The sequence below is a fragment of the Pistacia vera genome, unplaced genomic scaffold (genome assembly GCF_008641045.1).
Source record: "Pistacia vera cultivar Batoury unplaced genomic scaffold, PisVer_v2 Contig322, whole genome shotgun sequence".
Classification (NCBI taxonomy): Eukaryota; Viridiplantae; Streptophyta; class Magnoliopsida; order Sapindales; family Anacardiaceae; genus Pistacia; species Pistacia vera.
In genome coordinates, this window is record NW_022196138.1 from 424721 (window position 1) to 439799 (window position 15079).

Sequence of the window (15079 nt, forward strand, 5' to 3'; positions counted from 1 at the left end):
TGATGTGTATTGTGTTCTTTTGCTAATTCTCTTCATTTACTCATAGTTCTATTGATTGATTCTCTAAAATTATTGATTTATTTGTTCATTGAGAGTTAGTTAGTAAACCCTAGAATTCCAACATTATTGTCCTCCAAATTACTTGTATATCTAGAAATTTTAAAAATTAAAATTCTTAAATCTTTTTATTTTTAGCTAATTGATAATCGAGATTTTACGAGATACTATTATATACATTTAACTATGGAAAAAAAACTGACAATATATAAGCCTTCTTTGCCTTCCTTGATTAATTATAATATGTACAATAAATATCCTATGTATAAATAGTAATTTCAAAGCATCATCAAACTTGCTATAACTTTGAGAAAGTTTTAAGCAAATATAATATATTGCTTGAAGGTAGATGATAATCAGGCTGCAATCAATTCTTCATTTGAGTGCTTCATCGGAGTCTCCTATGGGCATAATCTCGTCTGCATCGCTATCTAATCTATCCAATATTGCTGATTCCTTGTTCTCATGATCATCAACTTTCCCCAACTCAAGGGTCACAGAAGAACCCGCCATGTTACTCACTTGGTTAGTGTCATTTTTAGCAACCTGTCTCAAAGCTATATTCTTCCTTGCCTCGTTCGCCCAATGAACAAGGCCTTCTTGCATAGGTTCATCAAAGATTCCATCTTTATTGAATGAGCTCCCCATCTTTCATCATTTAACACCAAATATTACAACACAAAATGCACCAAAATGAAAGTTTAATTAATTCTAATAATTAATAATCAAATTACTCACATGTGACACAAGTGCATAAAGTGGTAGAGTACTATAGCTGCAGACGAACTGAACAAAAACCCTGAAAATATAGCAAAATTAGGACAAATTATACCAAAAAATATTAAGAAAAAAATTATATATATATAATTTTTACTTGATGATAAGTCTTGGAATCAGATAATTAACTTTTCCCATAATGCAGGAGTGGAAGTTGTATTGAAACTATGAAGCATTTATTCATCAAGTATATACGATGATTAGAAAGTTGGTTATTTGAATGATATAAGTAGGGTTATTAATCATGTGAGAATTATTACAATAATCTTACCCAAATCCAGAAGAAAAATGCAATTTCTAAAGAATTTTGGAACAGGATGAAATGAATAAGTATGAGAATGAGTCAGGGCCTGTGAAACCAGAAGTGATCGTCTGAAGGCCTAACTATCAAGTCTCCTTCAATGGCCTCATGTTTCTCAGCAATCTCTTGAGCCAATTGGGTGATTATATGCTCCAGCTTTGTGCCCACAGCAAGTAGAAGCTAAAAAAGAGAATTACAATCACATATCACCAATTAGATGCCCTATATAGTTTATGCTGCAAAAAATCAAAGTGTGATGATCTATTGAATATTTTTTGAGCAGAAGTTAACCAAGAATCCTAAATATATATGAAACCACAATAATCCAAACTTAAAGATATATACAAACAATGACAACAGTTACAGAAAAGTTAAACAATATAATGAAGACGAAAGCAATACAAAGATATGCGTGCTTCAAGCAAATAGCACCTACTTTCATAGGTAAAAGCTTATGCATCTTGACCTACATCTAACTTAGAACTTACAATTAAAGGAATCAATGCTATCCAAAAATAAACTTGCCAACCTGCACAAGAAAATTATAGCTAAGAAATTAATTATGACTTCATGAGTAGCCATCTATAATTAAAAAGATAGTGCAAAGATCCTAATGCAGATATAAAACTAGCATTAGTAGAACAATGGTACATAATATCATGAAAAACAATAGGATTTGAAGGATTAATATACTGAATCAACTATTAAATCTAAGAGATAGCTTACCTTTAGCATGCAATAGCAAGAAAGCGTTCAAAAACAACCAAAGATACCAGCTGCAATAATGGTGGTGCAAGAAAAAATTAATAGCATTCACCAACTAAATAGAAGATTAATGCAACAATGCAACTGTTAATTTATAAAATGTTGGCTAACCTGATTCCAACAACCTTCTTAAAATCAGCTTCAAGGGCACGCATCATATACTTGTGGAAATTGAATTTTGGGTTCCCTTTGCAGTGAATCTGCCAGAAAATGTTATAAAAAACTAAAGAAAATAGCATCATGGGAGTAGAGAAAAGAATAAATAATTGACAAATATAATATAGAATTCCAAATAACTCACCCTAATGAAGCCTCGTCTGAGAGTAGTATAATCCATCTCGTTTACAGATCCATAGAATTGCTTGAAAAATGAATGCTGATAAAATGATATGAATCAATTGAAAATGTCAAAGATGTTGCTCACTGAGACAAATATACATTGCTTCTTGGTCAAATTTTATGGTGTAGCCAACAAGAGAATTTTATGATATCTCCTCTTATGAAATGGTAGGATGAACCTCCTTTGGATATTCATAATATGCTTCTTCATGATTGTTGGGGGTTTCCTAACTTAAAAAAAATTAAATAAAAATTACTTCTGATAATCACTTACCAACCAACCTAGCAACTCATATCTCTTTACAATACCTCGAAAACGTTTCTTAATAAAATCATGCCCATGGACATGAGTGATCTTTGTTTGTGGAACTGCACAAATAACACAACCATTATATATATAAAGCATAAATATAATGGACAGCAAATTTGTTGTTATATATAGGTAAAATTATGGACCCTGGAATTAAAACACATAGACTAATTCATGATCATTACCCTCTTCTGCATCACATTCTTTTTGTGAAGCCAATTCCTCCCAGTGTTTCCATTGACGTATCTATACCGTAGATGAATAAATTATTAGCAATAAATAAATGAACACTGAAGCTAATTGTTGGAATGTGAACATTTTTTCATAATTGATGAAGAAAAGGCAAACAATAAGAAAAAAAAATTTAAGTTTTAGGCAAATTTCTAGTTTAGGAATTTGTAATTAAGAATATTTGTTTTCCTATTTTATTGTGACATGTATTAGTAAAGAAGAATTAGTTTAGGATTTTATTTAGAGTTAAAATAGGAGAACGAATTAAATTAGAGAAGTCCTATTAAGATTTGAAATATGAATCTTAGTAAAAAAAAAAAAATGTCTAATTTTACCTATAAATAGAGGAGTTAAAACCAATTCAAGGTTATGAGAGAGAGAATAAGTGTGAGAGAGTGTGAGGATACAAGAAATTTTGATGTAAGGGTACTACAGTATCAAGTAAATACCAAGGGGTATTAAACACTATAGGAACGAGATGTCCACCTAAGTAAAGGTACTAGGTTGATGGTGTGATAAAACACTTGTATCGTATTCATATTCCTAGTCACGTAAAATATCATGTGTCTTTATGTGTGTTGTTTATTGTTGTTCTTTTTTATTTGTTTTTTAACTCCACCGATTTTCAACATGGTATCAAAGCAGATTCTGATTTTTCAACATGGTATCAGAGCAGATTCTGATTTTTCAACATGGTATCAAAGCAGATTCTGATTTTTCAACATGGTATCAGAGCTAATTTTTCTTAAGGGATCTGTGGAAGGGTTCTTAAGAGGGAGAGAAGATACACTCGAGAGAGAAGAGAATCTAAAGAGAAGATGGCTACATCATGCTCAATGCCACCTATTCCTATATTTACAGTAATCTCTACCATATTTGGAAGGTGAAGATGCAGGGGTTTCTACAGGTTATTGATTTGTGGGAAGTCAACAAGACAGGTGAGACTATTAATAACATTGCCCAAATGGAGTTACAAAATGCAACAGATAGGAAGAAAGCAAGGGCTCTGTCATACCTGCAATCGACTGTGACCGAAGAAATCTTTATGAGGATCATTGCATGCACTACCACCAAGGAGATTTGGGATAAGTTACAGATAAAGTATCAAGGTTCTGAGAAGACAAGGAAGATGAAAATCATCACATTGAAGCGGCAACTTAACAATATGAGGATGACTGAGACGGAAAGTGTAGCAATATTTTGACAGGCTAATGAAGGTTGTGAATGAAATCATAACCTTGGGTGAAATCCTTCCAAATGAGAGGTTAGTTGAAAAGGTTCTAGTAAGTGTGCCAAAAAAGTTCAAGTCCAAGATTTCGTCTCTTGAAGATTCAAGGGATATTAAATCAATGTTAATGGCTGACTTGATAAGTGCTCTTGAAGCACAAGAACAAAGAAGGAGGATGAGAGATGAGAATGGGCGAGAAGTTGCTTTATGAACGAAGGCTTAGATTTCGGGAAAAGGTAAGAGATATGAAAATAGAAGAAGTCAAGCTTTTTGCAACTATTGCAAAAAGAACAATTATTCAAAGGATGATTATTGATACAAGAATAAGCTAAACACATGCTAGTTTTGTAATAAATATGGTCACCTTCAGAGAAATTGTGATCAAAAGAAGAAGAATCAACAACAAGAGCAAACTAGTGAACTACAGCAAGAAGTAAACGTTGCAAAAGAAGAAGATGAGGAAGAAGAAGAATTGTTGTTCACTTCCATGATAGTGGACACTAAGGAGCAAAACAATTCATAATTCATCTATAGCGGATGCACTCAACACATGGTTGGAAAGAAGAAGATGTTCACTCAATTAGAGGACATGAAAGGAATGGTGAGATTAAGTAATGGAGACAAACTATCAATCAAAGGAAAAGGTACCATTGCTATCTCAACATTAAAAGGTATGAAATTAATTTCAAATATTCTTTTTGTGCCTGATTTAAATCATAATTTGTTAAGTATTGGACAAATGATACAAAAAGGGTTTGTGTTTGAATTTACAAACAATGTGTGCAAAGTAAAAGACTCTAATGATGTAGAGTTTATGAACATGCTAATGAGAAATATAAGCTTTATAATGGATTGGAGTGCTATGGATGTTGATGCCCTTAGAAGTAAGGAGGAGAAAGTATCGATGTTACTGACCGTACAGGTCATAGATAAAGCATATGGGAGTTGCCAAGTAGGAAGGCAACATAGATTGAGTTCTCCGAGTTTCGCGCAACATGAGAAAAGAAAAGACCCTCAAGAAAATGAAGGGGTTGATGATGTGGGAGCAAGAGGAATGAGGTCTCTTGAGAAGATTGATCAAACTTGTAGAAGCGCCAGGTTAGAACCAATTAAGGAGGAGTATCATGTGAGTCAAGAAGCGAAGAAGTCAAAGGAAGTGAAAAAAAAAGTATGGTGGCTCCAAATTTCAAGTAGCGGAAATGTCAAAGAACTTGCTTGAAATGGGCACCAAAGGGGTTCAAGGAGGAGTGTTAAGAGTTGAACCCATTTTGGTGAGTCTTAACTTAGCCATAGTAGAAGAATCAAGGGGTTGCCTTGTAAAGAGGAAAAAGCTGGGTTGTGTACAAAAGTTGGATGTGTCGCGGCATAAGTTCACTCATGTCGTGGCGTAAGTTGATTCATGTCGCGACATGCACAAGAATCCAAGAGGCATCATGCGACACTACGAAGAAAAAGGACCATTGCCACGACACACATGCGACTTGATGAAGAAAAGAAGAAAAGGAAGCGCAGAAACGAAAAATTCATGCAAGTGTTCTAGTTTAAGTTTGTTTCCTGTTTTAGGATTTTAGTTTAATTAGGAATAAGAATATGAGTTTATGTATTTTCCTTTTCTTACTATGAGTTGAATTAGGGAAGTGGAGAATTAGGGAAGTAGAACTTGATTAGGAATATTATTTCATAGGAGTTTTGTTTGTGTTTAACTAGGAAAATAGATTTCGTTTTTCCATATTGAAGTGGGAGTAGTATTTCTTTTCTTGTATAAAAGAAGTTAAACATTGATTAATAAAGTATGAGAGTTCATTGTTTTCTTCGGAAAAAGTGTTAAGTATATTGCTCTTAATTCCAACAATTGGTATCAAAACTTATTTTATTAAGAGACCTATAGGAGAAGGGGCCTATGGAAGATGAAACGAAAATTGCAGGGTGATAGTCTGCAAGAATGCCTGCAACAGGATCGGTAAGAGAAAGCCATCGAGACTCCAACAAAGAGTGGAGGAAGAAGACATGACTCCAATAAAAGATTGGAAAGAAGAAGCCAGCACCAAGGGTGGTAGGCTGAAGAAGAAGATGCCAACACTAAGGGTGGTAGGCTAAAGTTGTAGAAGAAATGAGGAGTAAGATAATGAAGAACAAGCTTAGAAGATGAATTACCAAACGGTTCAAGGAGGAGTGTTGGAATGTGAACACTTTTTGATAATTAATAAAGAAAAGGGAAGCAAGAAGAAAAGGCAAACAAGAAGAAAAAGGGATTTACGTTTTAGGCAAATTTCTAGTTTAAGAATTTGTAATTAAAAATAATTGTTTTCCATTTTTATTGTGAGATGTATTAGGAAAGAAGAATTGATTTAGGATTTTATTTAGAGTTAAAATAGGAGAATGAACTAAATTAGAGGAGTCCTATTAGGATTTGAAATATGAATCCTAGTAGAAAAAGAATGTCTTATTTTACCTATAAATAGAAGGGTTAAAACCAATTCAAGGTTGTAAGAGAGGGAATTAAAAAAAAAAAAAAATGTGAGATGCAAGGGGTTTTGATGTAAGAGTATTACGAGTATCGAGTAAATACCAAAGGGTATTAAACACTATAGGAACGGGATATTCGCCTAAGTAAAAGTATTAGGTTGATAGTATGATGAAACACTTGTATCATATTCATATTATTATAGTGAAAACCCTTTCATCCATGGATGTAGGTAAGTTATGCCTAACCATGCAAAATATTGTATGCTTTTATATGTGTTGTTTATTATTGTTCTTTTTTCTTTGTTTTTTTACTCCTCTAATTTTTAACATGATATTAGAGTAAATTCTGATTTTTCAACACTAATTAACTAAAAGTATATCTGAGAGACCACTAGAGATAAGTAAGAACGACAGTAGGTCTGAATTAGTTTACCTTTGCTCCACCAAATAGAATTGTTAGAGCAGAAAAAGTTACATGCGCAACAGCTAGAATGAAGATAAATAGGTGAAGCTCATGCAGTGTTTCCTTAGCAAAGGAACCTCATTCTGTTAATGTAGTAAAGTAAGAAGATAATTGTTAGACCTTCCAATTATAGCATGCCAAATAAATTAATCTGAGTAATAAATCTTAAGTATATTTATGTTTTACCTTTCCAGTACACTTGTTTCCAGAGTTAGAGGCTTCAGCGAGAAGATGACGGGCAATGCCTTGAGGAGAAATGAAGGATTCAAAGTGGAGAGTAGTTTTAGTATCGTTCTTGCAAGGCAACCATTTATTTGCTAAATCTTTAGGTATGCAGATCCCATCCGTAATCACATTTTCAAAAACAGTCAGTAGCAGTGATATGAACACCAATAACATCAACTCTGCATCGCATAACCACAACATGAGCACACTCTCAAGAGTTAACATTCATATATAAACTAACAGTCAAGTTGAATCCCTTAAAAGACAAAATTTCACAAATTTTAAGGTACATGTTTGCAGAAAAGGAGGACTATATGATCTATATATAAAATACCTTCTTTGATCTTTAGCAAGGCTTCATAAAGAGATTTCTGGTTCTTTCTCTTCAAAAACTACAAAACGATATACAAATCATTACTTGAAGAAATTGCCCAAGATCATCAATATCATGCATAAGAAGATAAAAGAAAAAAAAAACCTCATAAATAAGGCATGCCTTGCCTTGCCGAGGTAATGGAGGGAGCGTTCAAAAGCAAGAGAAATGACAACAATGCAGCTGCAAACTATAGCAACCACCCACGTTGGGTTTTTCTCAACACCTCCTCCTCCACTTGCCATAAATATAATCGACTCTTCTCTTTTCTTGCAATAATTCGTTCACACATACATATATTTTGAAAGAAATTAGAGAGTCATCAATGATTGATGTCAAGCCTGGTGAAGATTGGATGTGTGTGGGCTTTATTTCTCGCACAGTCACACTCACAGGTTGCTCCAACTAATGGTTTGTTTTTACTGTCGATATCTACCTCTTTCTTGGAATACTAAAATTCCTGGCTACAGTTTAAATTAATGCAAATTTTTTTGGTTTATTTGGTAAGTTTAAAGTAGACAAACTTGGTGTACTCATTGACTAGTCCAATTCTGGTAGTTTAAAGTCATTTTCAAAACAACAACAAAAAAAGCATCAAATTTCAAGTTCATAATTAATAAGAATGGACAATATTGCAGACACCCCCAACACTTTGAGTCTAAATTTCCTTTTTGATTTAGCAAATAAAGATAAGAGTTTTTTACAAGAAACTACTATCATACAATATTTGAGAAACCTTGTTTAGCCTAAGCTGCGTATGTACTATGATATGGAATCGCCAAAATTGGTAACATTGACTAAGTTTTAAGCCGTAGCTTCAGGGGAGATCAGCATGACAATGAGGCTCTTCATTTGTGTACTCCATTGGAGTTTCTTTCGGGCGTAATTTCGCCAGCATTATTGCCCTCTTCCATTGCAGATTGCTTCTGATCATCACTAACTTTAGCCAATTGAACTGCAGTGGGAAAAGTCTGCTTCTGGCCCACTTGGGTAGGGCCATTGTTAGCTGCCTTCTTCAATCCCATTTTCTTTTTTGCTTGCTTAGCCCAGCCAACAAGCCCTTCTTGTACATCTTCATCAAAGATAGCTTTGTTGAATGAAGTTCCCATCTTCATTTTACAGCAAATATAACAACAAAAAGATTTGTCAGCCTAACTAGAATTATTATGTAAATCACAGAATTTACAGAGTTATGATCCTAACTCACCTGTGTGACAAGTGCATAAAGTGGTAGGGTACTATAGCTGCAAAGGAACTGAACAAACACCCTGAAATAGCAGATTAGAATACATTAGAGTTAATTAATTTATGTGTAAGCATATAGAATTATAGGCAAGAAATTATTTATATAATTTTACCCGAGGACGAGTCTTGGAATGATAAAAACAATTCGTCCCATAATGCAGGAGTCAAAACCATATTGAATCTGTAACACAATGCATAGATTCAGAGTTAAATATGTTATGTGAATCGAATGGTATCAGTGGCCAGGCTTTCAGAACTAAAATATTACCCAAATCCAGAAGAAAACTGCAATTTCAAAAGAGTTTTGGAATAGGATGACATGAATGAGTAAGAGAACAAGGCGCGGCCTGTGAAACCAGAAGTGATCATCTGAAGGTTTAACTACCAAATCTCCTTCAACTGCTACATGTTTTTCAGCAACCTCATGGGCCAATTGGCTGATTACATGCTCTAGCTTAGTGCCTACAGCAAGTAGAAGCTGCAAACAGAGAAAAAAAGAAACAGAACATAAATCACATTTCTTCACTTCCAAGGTTTACATAGTCTCAATCATGATTGACTATATCTTCAAAATGACATGTCTACAGTTTATATGCACATCATTTTGATTGAATCTCAATAATGGCTGAGTATATGTGCATAAATAGTGAAAAATCTTTGGTGTGGATGTAGAATTTGAACTTGAAAATCTATACTTGAATTGTTAAGAGTAAGAGTTAACTCTTCTATGCGAGAGTTGATAGGAATTTGAAAATTTGTCAGTTAGTCGCGGGAAATGATAGAGAATTAAATTTGGAGATCACTTACAATGACTGGAATGAAGGCTATCCAGAAATATGCATGCCAACCTGCATAGATAATTGAAATTGTGCCTCATGTATCAGGCCCAACAGCTATATATATATGATTTGAAGCATATACGTAGAATAAACAAGTCATATGTATACACGAAATAGCTTACCGTGAACATTCAGCAACAGGAAAAGGACTACAAACAACCAAAGATACCAGCTGCCAGAATGCAATCAACGATTAATTAGTGAGAATCACCTTCTAAGGAGAATAAAATTTGAAACCATTTGATGTTGAAAGCTTTAAAAGAATTTGGCTAACCTTATTCCAACAACTTTCTTAAAATCGGCATCAAAGGCACGCATCAGGTACTTGTGAAAGTCAAATTTTGGGTTTCCCCTGCAATGATTCTGCAGAAAAATTAACTAAAACTAAAGAAAACAGCATCAAAGGAAGTAGAAAATTATACTTGAAAATTCCATATAGTTTTAGCTAGCTAGCTTACCATAATGAAGCCTAATCGCAGAGTGGTATAATCTGATTTGTTTACAGATCCATAAAACTGCTTGAAAAATGAGTGCTGAAAAGTAAAAGTGATTCTTTGCATCAATAAGCTGCCTTCTATAACTTGTTATTTTCAAAAAAATTTGCATCAACCTCTGATGACTTACCAACCAACCTAGAAAAGCACTTTTGCCAACACCCCGAAAGCGATTCTTGATGAAATCATGCTCATGGACATGGGTATACTTTGTTTTAAGAACTGCACAAGTAATATAAACTAGCAGATTAAGCAGAAATACACACAAGGAATTCCAATAATTTATGCTCTTGTATGTTAGAATGTGCTTTTTTACCTTCTTCTGCATCATATTCCTCTTTTGAAACAGAATCTTCCCAGTGTTTCCATTGACGAATCTAAACCATAGAGGACTTAAATATTAATGCCAATAATCATTATAGCTCTTTGACAATATAAGGATACAAATTAAACTTACTTTGGCTCCTCCAAAAAGAATGGTTAGAGCACAGAAAGTCACATGTGCAACAGCTAGGACAAAGATGAATATGTGAAGATGATGCAACGCTGTGGTAGATAACAATGGGGCCTTTCCCTGTCAATTAAATCAAAGTAAGAAGAAAATTGTAAGATTTCGCAATTCTGAAATGGTTGTCCACCCACAATGTCGCAATTCTGAAATGGTTGTCCACCAACAATGGAGTTAAATCACCAAGTTAAAACAAGATTTCATGCTCTAATGAGAGTAGAATTTATACATCACTTAAAGATGTAATGCACTGAAAGTTTAGTTTAATTGGTGAAACTTAATTATGTAAGTATATTATTCTATATACAGGCCCTTTACATCATAGACTATTTGCAGCATTCTTTTCCATTGAAATAATGCCCTTCAACACAAAACTACACCAGGGATGACAGATTTAAATTAAGAGGATCTGGTGTCAAAGACCTTAATTTGTTCTTTGAGGCGAAGGTGAGGGACCTCGGTGCAACTAATTAATATATATATATATCAACATTTGAGATAATTTTGTGTGTTATTTTCTTCATTCTTACAAACTTAAAAAAACTATTTCTGTATTCTTCTTGGAAAATGAGCTAAACCTATTAAAGACAGGTAGGTAACTTGGGATTAGAATAGACCAATTATTGGTTTTATTTTAAAACATTTGAAGTCATTACAACAATAGCAATTTGACATGATTAAGAGCATTTTCATACAACCACGCAAAGTCAAGAGCCAAATTGTCAGTATCATTCTGTCTTTTAATTATCATCTATATATTTTAATTTTCATGGCCTACAAAAAGAAGAACAGCAAGCTGTTAAGGTGGAATACCAATAAATCTTTTTCATTTCTTTGTCTCAAAACACATGTATAAAGTGGAAAGGCAAATGCGAACTTCAAACCATCCATGTGAGTGGTCAGATTCTGAGAAATCTGAACACAAAAACATCCTCAAGAATCTTTGAAACGAAATTATTAATTCTACTTAAATAAATATTAATTCTTTCAACATGTCATGTGTAACATAATATATGTTAAAAATGAGGTCAACTACTCCAACAAAACTTAATTCCTCATAATAGAAAATGTTTTCATAGGAAGTCGTTATTAACAAGATTGTATGTAATAATTTGGTTACCTCATCGGCGCTGCAGTATTCTTCGGAACTGGAGGCCTCGGCGAGAAGACGACGACCGGTGCCATGAGGTGAAATGAAGGAGAAGAAGGATTGAAAATGGGCAGTAGTTGAAGCATTCTTCTCTTCATCTTTCTCGCAAGGCATCCATTTAGTGGCCAAGTCCTTGGGTATGCAGATTTTGGCTATTCTTCCTTGAAACACTGCCAGTAACAGTGAGATGAACCCCAACAGCATCAACTCTGCACCCACCATTCATCACCATTTTATATATATATATATATATATATATATATATATATGAAAAAAAAACTAAAAACTGACAACAGATAAAACATTTTCCCCGTCTTTCGCTCTGCAGTTGAGAATGACTATATATATATATATATATACCTTCTTTAATCTTTTGCAAGGCTTCAAAAAGAGGTTTCTGCTTCTTTTTCTTCAAAAACTGCAAGAACAAAGAAGAAATATGTAGTGATTGTGGGAGAGAATGAGGTGCACATGAAAGATAAAGATTGATACAACAAATTTGGCCATGAATATAGAAGAAAGATATCAGATAGAGATTAATAAACATACCTTGCCAAGATAATGGAGAAAGCGTTCAACAAAGAGAGAAATGGCAACGATGACAGTGCAAACTACAGCAACAACCCATGTCGGAGTGTACTCCAATGTTGCTCCTCCTTCTGCCATGAGTTGTCTTCTGTTTTGCGAAAAACACTGTTCTAACTCTCTTGTCTTGTAAGAATATTATGAGTCTCTGTATCTATGGGATGTGAGTTTTCTTATGTTTTGGTTGTTTTGAATCGTCCACAATGTGTTGAACAAGAGAAATATATATAACCCAATAAATAAATGAATAAAGATTTGATTTTCTCCTATGTTTTTTTATTTTTAAAAATATTATGATTGAAAAGCGTTGGTCACACCATGGACCTACATAGTGATACTATTAGAAAAAATAAATTAAAGGGCGGTGCTTTCAGTGTTTTATTTTTTTAAAGCTTTTAGAAGAATATTTGTTTTACAAGTTAAATATTATATAATGATTTAGATAAAAAAAAATTGTCAAGTTTTTCAATTTTCTATGATCTTCATTATGATTCAGTAATAACTGATGTGGTATTATTTATGATTTAAAATAACAATAAAATGTTATTGTTTGGTAAGTGTAATGAACAAAGTCTTGACCTGCCAAAAGAAAACAAATTAAACAGCATCAAATTGTGTAGGAACCGCGTTCTATTATTTGGAACCTTCTCCTACCAACTCTCACCCAAGACAGACACTGCAAGTTCTTTGATTCCTTGCTTCTTATTTCTTTATTTTAAAGAAACAGCAGCTTTTTTACGCGGTTTACACTCTTTTAATTAAATCAACACGTAATTAATTTGGTGCGAAAATATTTTCTCTTTCAGATTCTGGGAAACTAACATTAACACCCCAATTAAAGGCTTTTATGACTCCAACTAAAGGTTTTATCAATCAAATGTGACGATATAAGGAGTAAAAAAGATTTTAAATAAACAAATAGCAACAAATGATCATTTTAACATTAAAGATTTATAACAATACTTAAATGATCAACCCTTTAGCGAAAATTCTTTACTTAAAAAAAGACCAAAAATTTATTCAAAATATATTTAAATAGGTAGATATAAGGAAAGACAATTTTAGTTTCCTGAAATTGGAAAAACCATTTTTCGTTCCTAGTGAACCTATTAAATTAACAGCACTATTTCTTTTTCCTTCATCTTTTTATTCTTTTTCTCACATGGTGAGGCCACGATATCACCAGTGCTGCAATTTTTTACTTAGCTTAGCCGACCTGCATTGCATCTTCTTTTCCTTTTTTTAGTTTTTTTTTTTTTTTAATATTGCTTTTTATGCTTATAATTTTCTGTTACCAACCAACGAGAAAGTGATTTGATGGAGTCATTATTATTATATATATAAAATTAATCGAAAGGAAGACCTGGGAATTGGGATCTCCATCATCTCTACTCTTTTTTTTTTTTTTTTAGTATTAAATTCGGTGCTACTTTTTATGCGTTCAATAATAATTCAGGGAGTCTCATCTCTAATAAACAAGGAAGAGACAACTAAAGATCATTATATGCATTCATACATGATCACAAGTTGTTAGTAATTTCATTTGATGGGGAAAGGGACCAACAAGAGCTAATGAGAAAGAAAAAAGATATTTAAAATGGAATTTTTACTAACTGTTGCTAGTCTGTGTTGAAATATTCAATGCATAGAGTTTTTAATGCACGGTTGATGAGGATATAATTTTTATTTGAAATATTTTACTAGTGATGATCGATATTACTTAGGGGGCATTTGGTCGAGGGTTCTGGAGGATTACTGGGGTTAAGTCATCTTATATTACTTGATTACCATGTTTGATTATCAAATAATATAAGATACTGGTAATCTTCAAATATCAATAGTGGTTACTATTGATAATATTGAAGGTAATCTGATTACCTCTATTTTCTTAGGTATTATAAGATTATCAGAGTTATCTTTTTTTGTTACAATTATATCTTTTATTAATAAAATTTTAGGACAATAATGCCCTTATTTTTAAATTTATTTACATGAATATTGCTTTTACTATTTTACCTCAATTAATTAACTTTTTGGACAAAATTACCCTTGAATTCAAAACAAATTGCAGCCCATCCAAGCCACCACCCCCACCCACCTACCGTCGGCAACCACTGCAGCGGCCAGCCGCTGCCGCCACCAGAAAGGCACGCGAAAGGCCGAAAATGGCCGTCGTACATCAATATGGTCATTTCCGGCCACATATCTAGCCATTTTCGGCCAAATCTCTGGCTGGAAATGGCTATATGGCACACGAAGGCTATTTCCTGCCTTCAGTGCGCCATTAGGTTGCCGGCTGTCGGCGGCCTACGGTGGTTGTCAGAGGTCGAAAGTGGCTAGGTTGGTGGGGGTGCTTTGTTGATTTTCCAAACTTTTACTATGGGGTTGTTTTTGCTAAGTTTTTAAATGCAGGGGGGTTATATAATCCAAATAATAATCAATATTAAAAAATAATATAGTAATAATATTTAATTAGAGGACAATTTAGTAATTTAAATAACATACCTATCAATTTATTCCTCACAACCAAACATATTAATATAACATACCCACCAATTAACCAAACACATTATTCTAAAGATTCTCAGTAATCTTTAAGGTAATCTAACTTTCCAGTACTCTAACATTCTCAGTAATCCAACATTTCCTAAACCAAATGCCCCCTTAAAGTAGTAGTTCACATATATACCTTCCCAGGAGGGAGTTTGTGTGACTATATACCA

The 15079-nt window shown here is 33.4% G+C and overlaps 1 protein-coding gene and 1 pseudogene across 2 annotated transcripts; both read right to left on the minus strand.

The window, feature by feature from the left end:
- Positions 1-275: 275 nt before the first annotated feature.
- Positions 276-7859, minus strand: LOC116137278 (annotated as a pseudogene).
- Positions 7860-8182: 323 nt separating this feature from the next.
- Positions 8183-12560, minus strand: LOC116137285 (MLO-like protein 1). 2 transcript variants are annotated; one of them, XM_031422972.1, is made up of 14 exons: positions 12321-12560; positions 12132-12189; positions 11742-11980; positions 10571-10687; positions 10430-10490; positions 10244-10335; positions 10078-10152; positions 9894-9982; positions 9742-9791; positions 9588-9628; positions 9049-9258; positions 8894-8961; positions 8743-8803; positions 8183-8644 (listed from the first exon to the last, which is right to left on the minus strand). In XM_031422972.1, exons 1-14 carry the CDS (start codon positions 12435-12437, stop codon positions 8384-8386), a joined length of 1539 nt encoding a protein of 512 aa, XP_031278832.1. In that variant the 5' UTR covers positions 12438-12560; the 3' UTR covers positions 8183-8383. The 2 variants fall into 2 exon arrangements, with proteins under 2 accessions (XP_031278832.1, XP_031278831.1); XM_031422971.1 differs by lacking the exon at positions 10571-10687.
- Positions 12561-15079: the final 2519 nt, after the last annotated feature.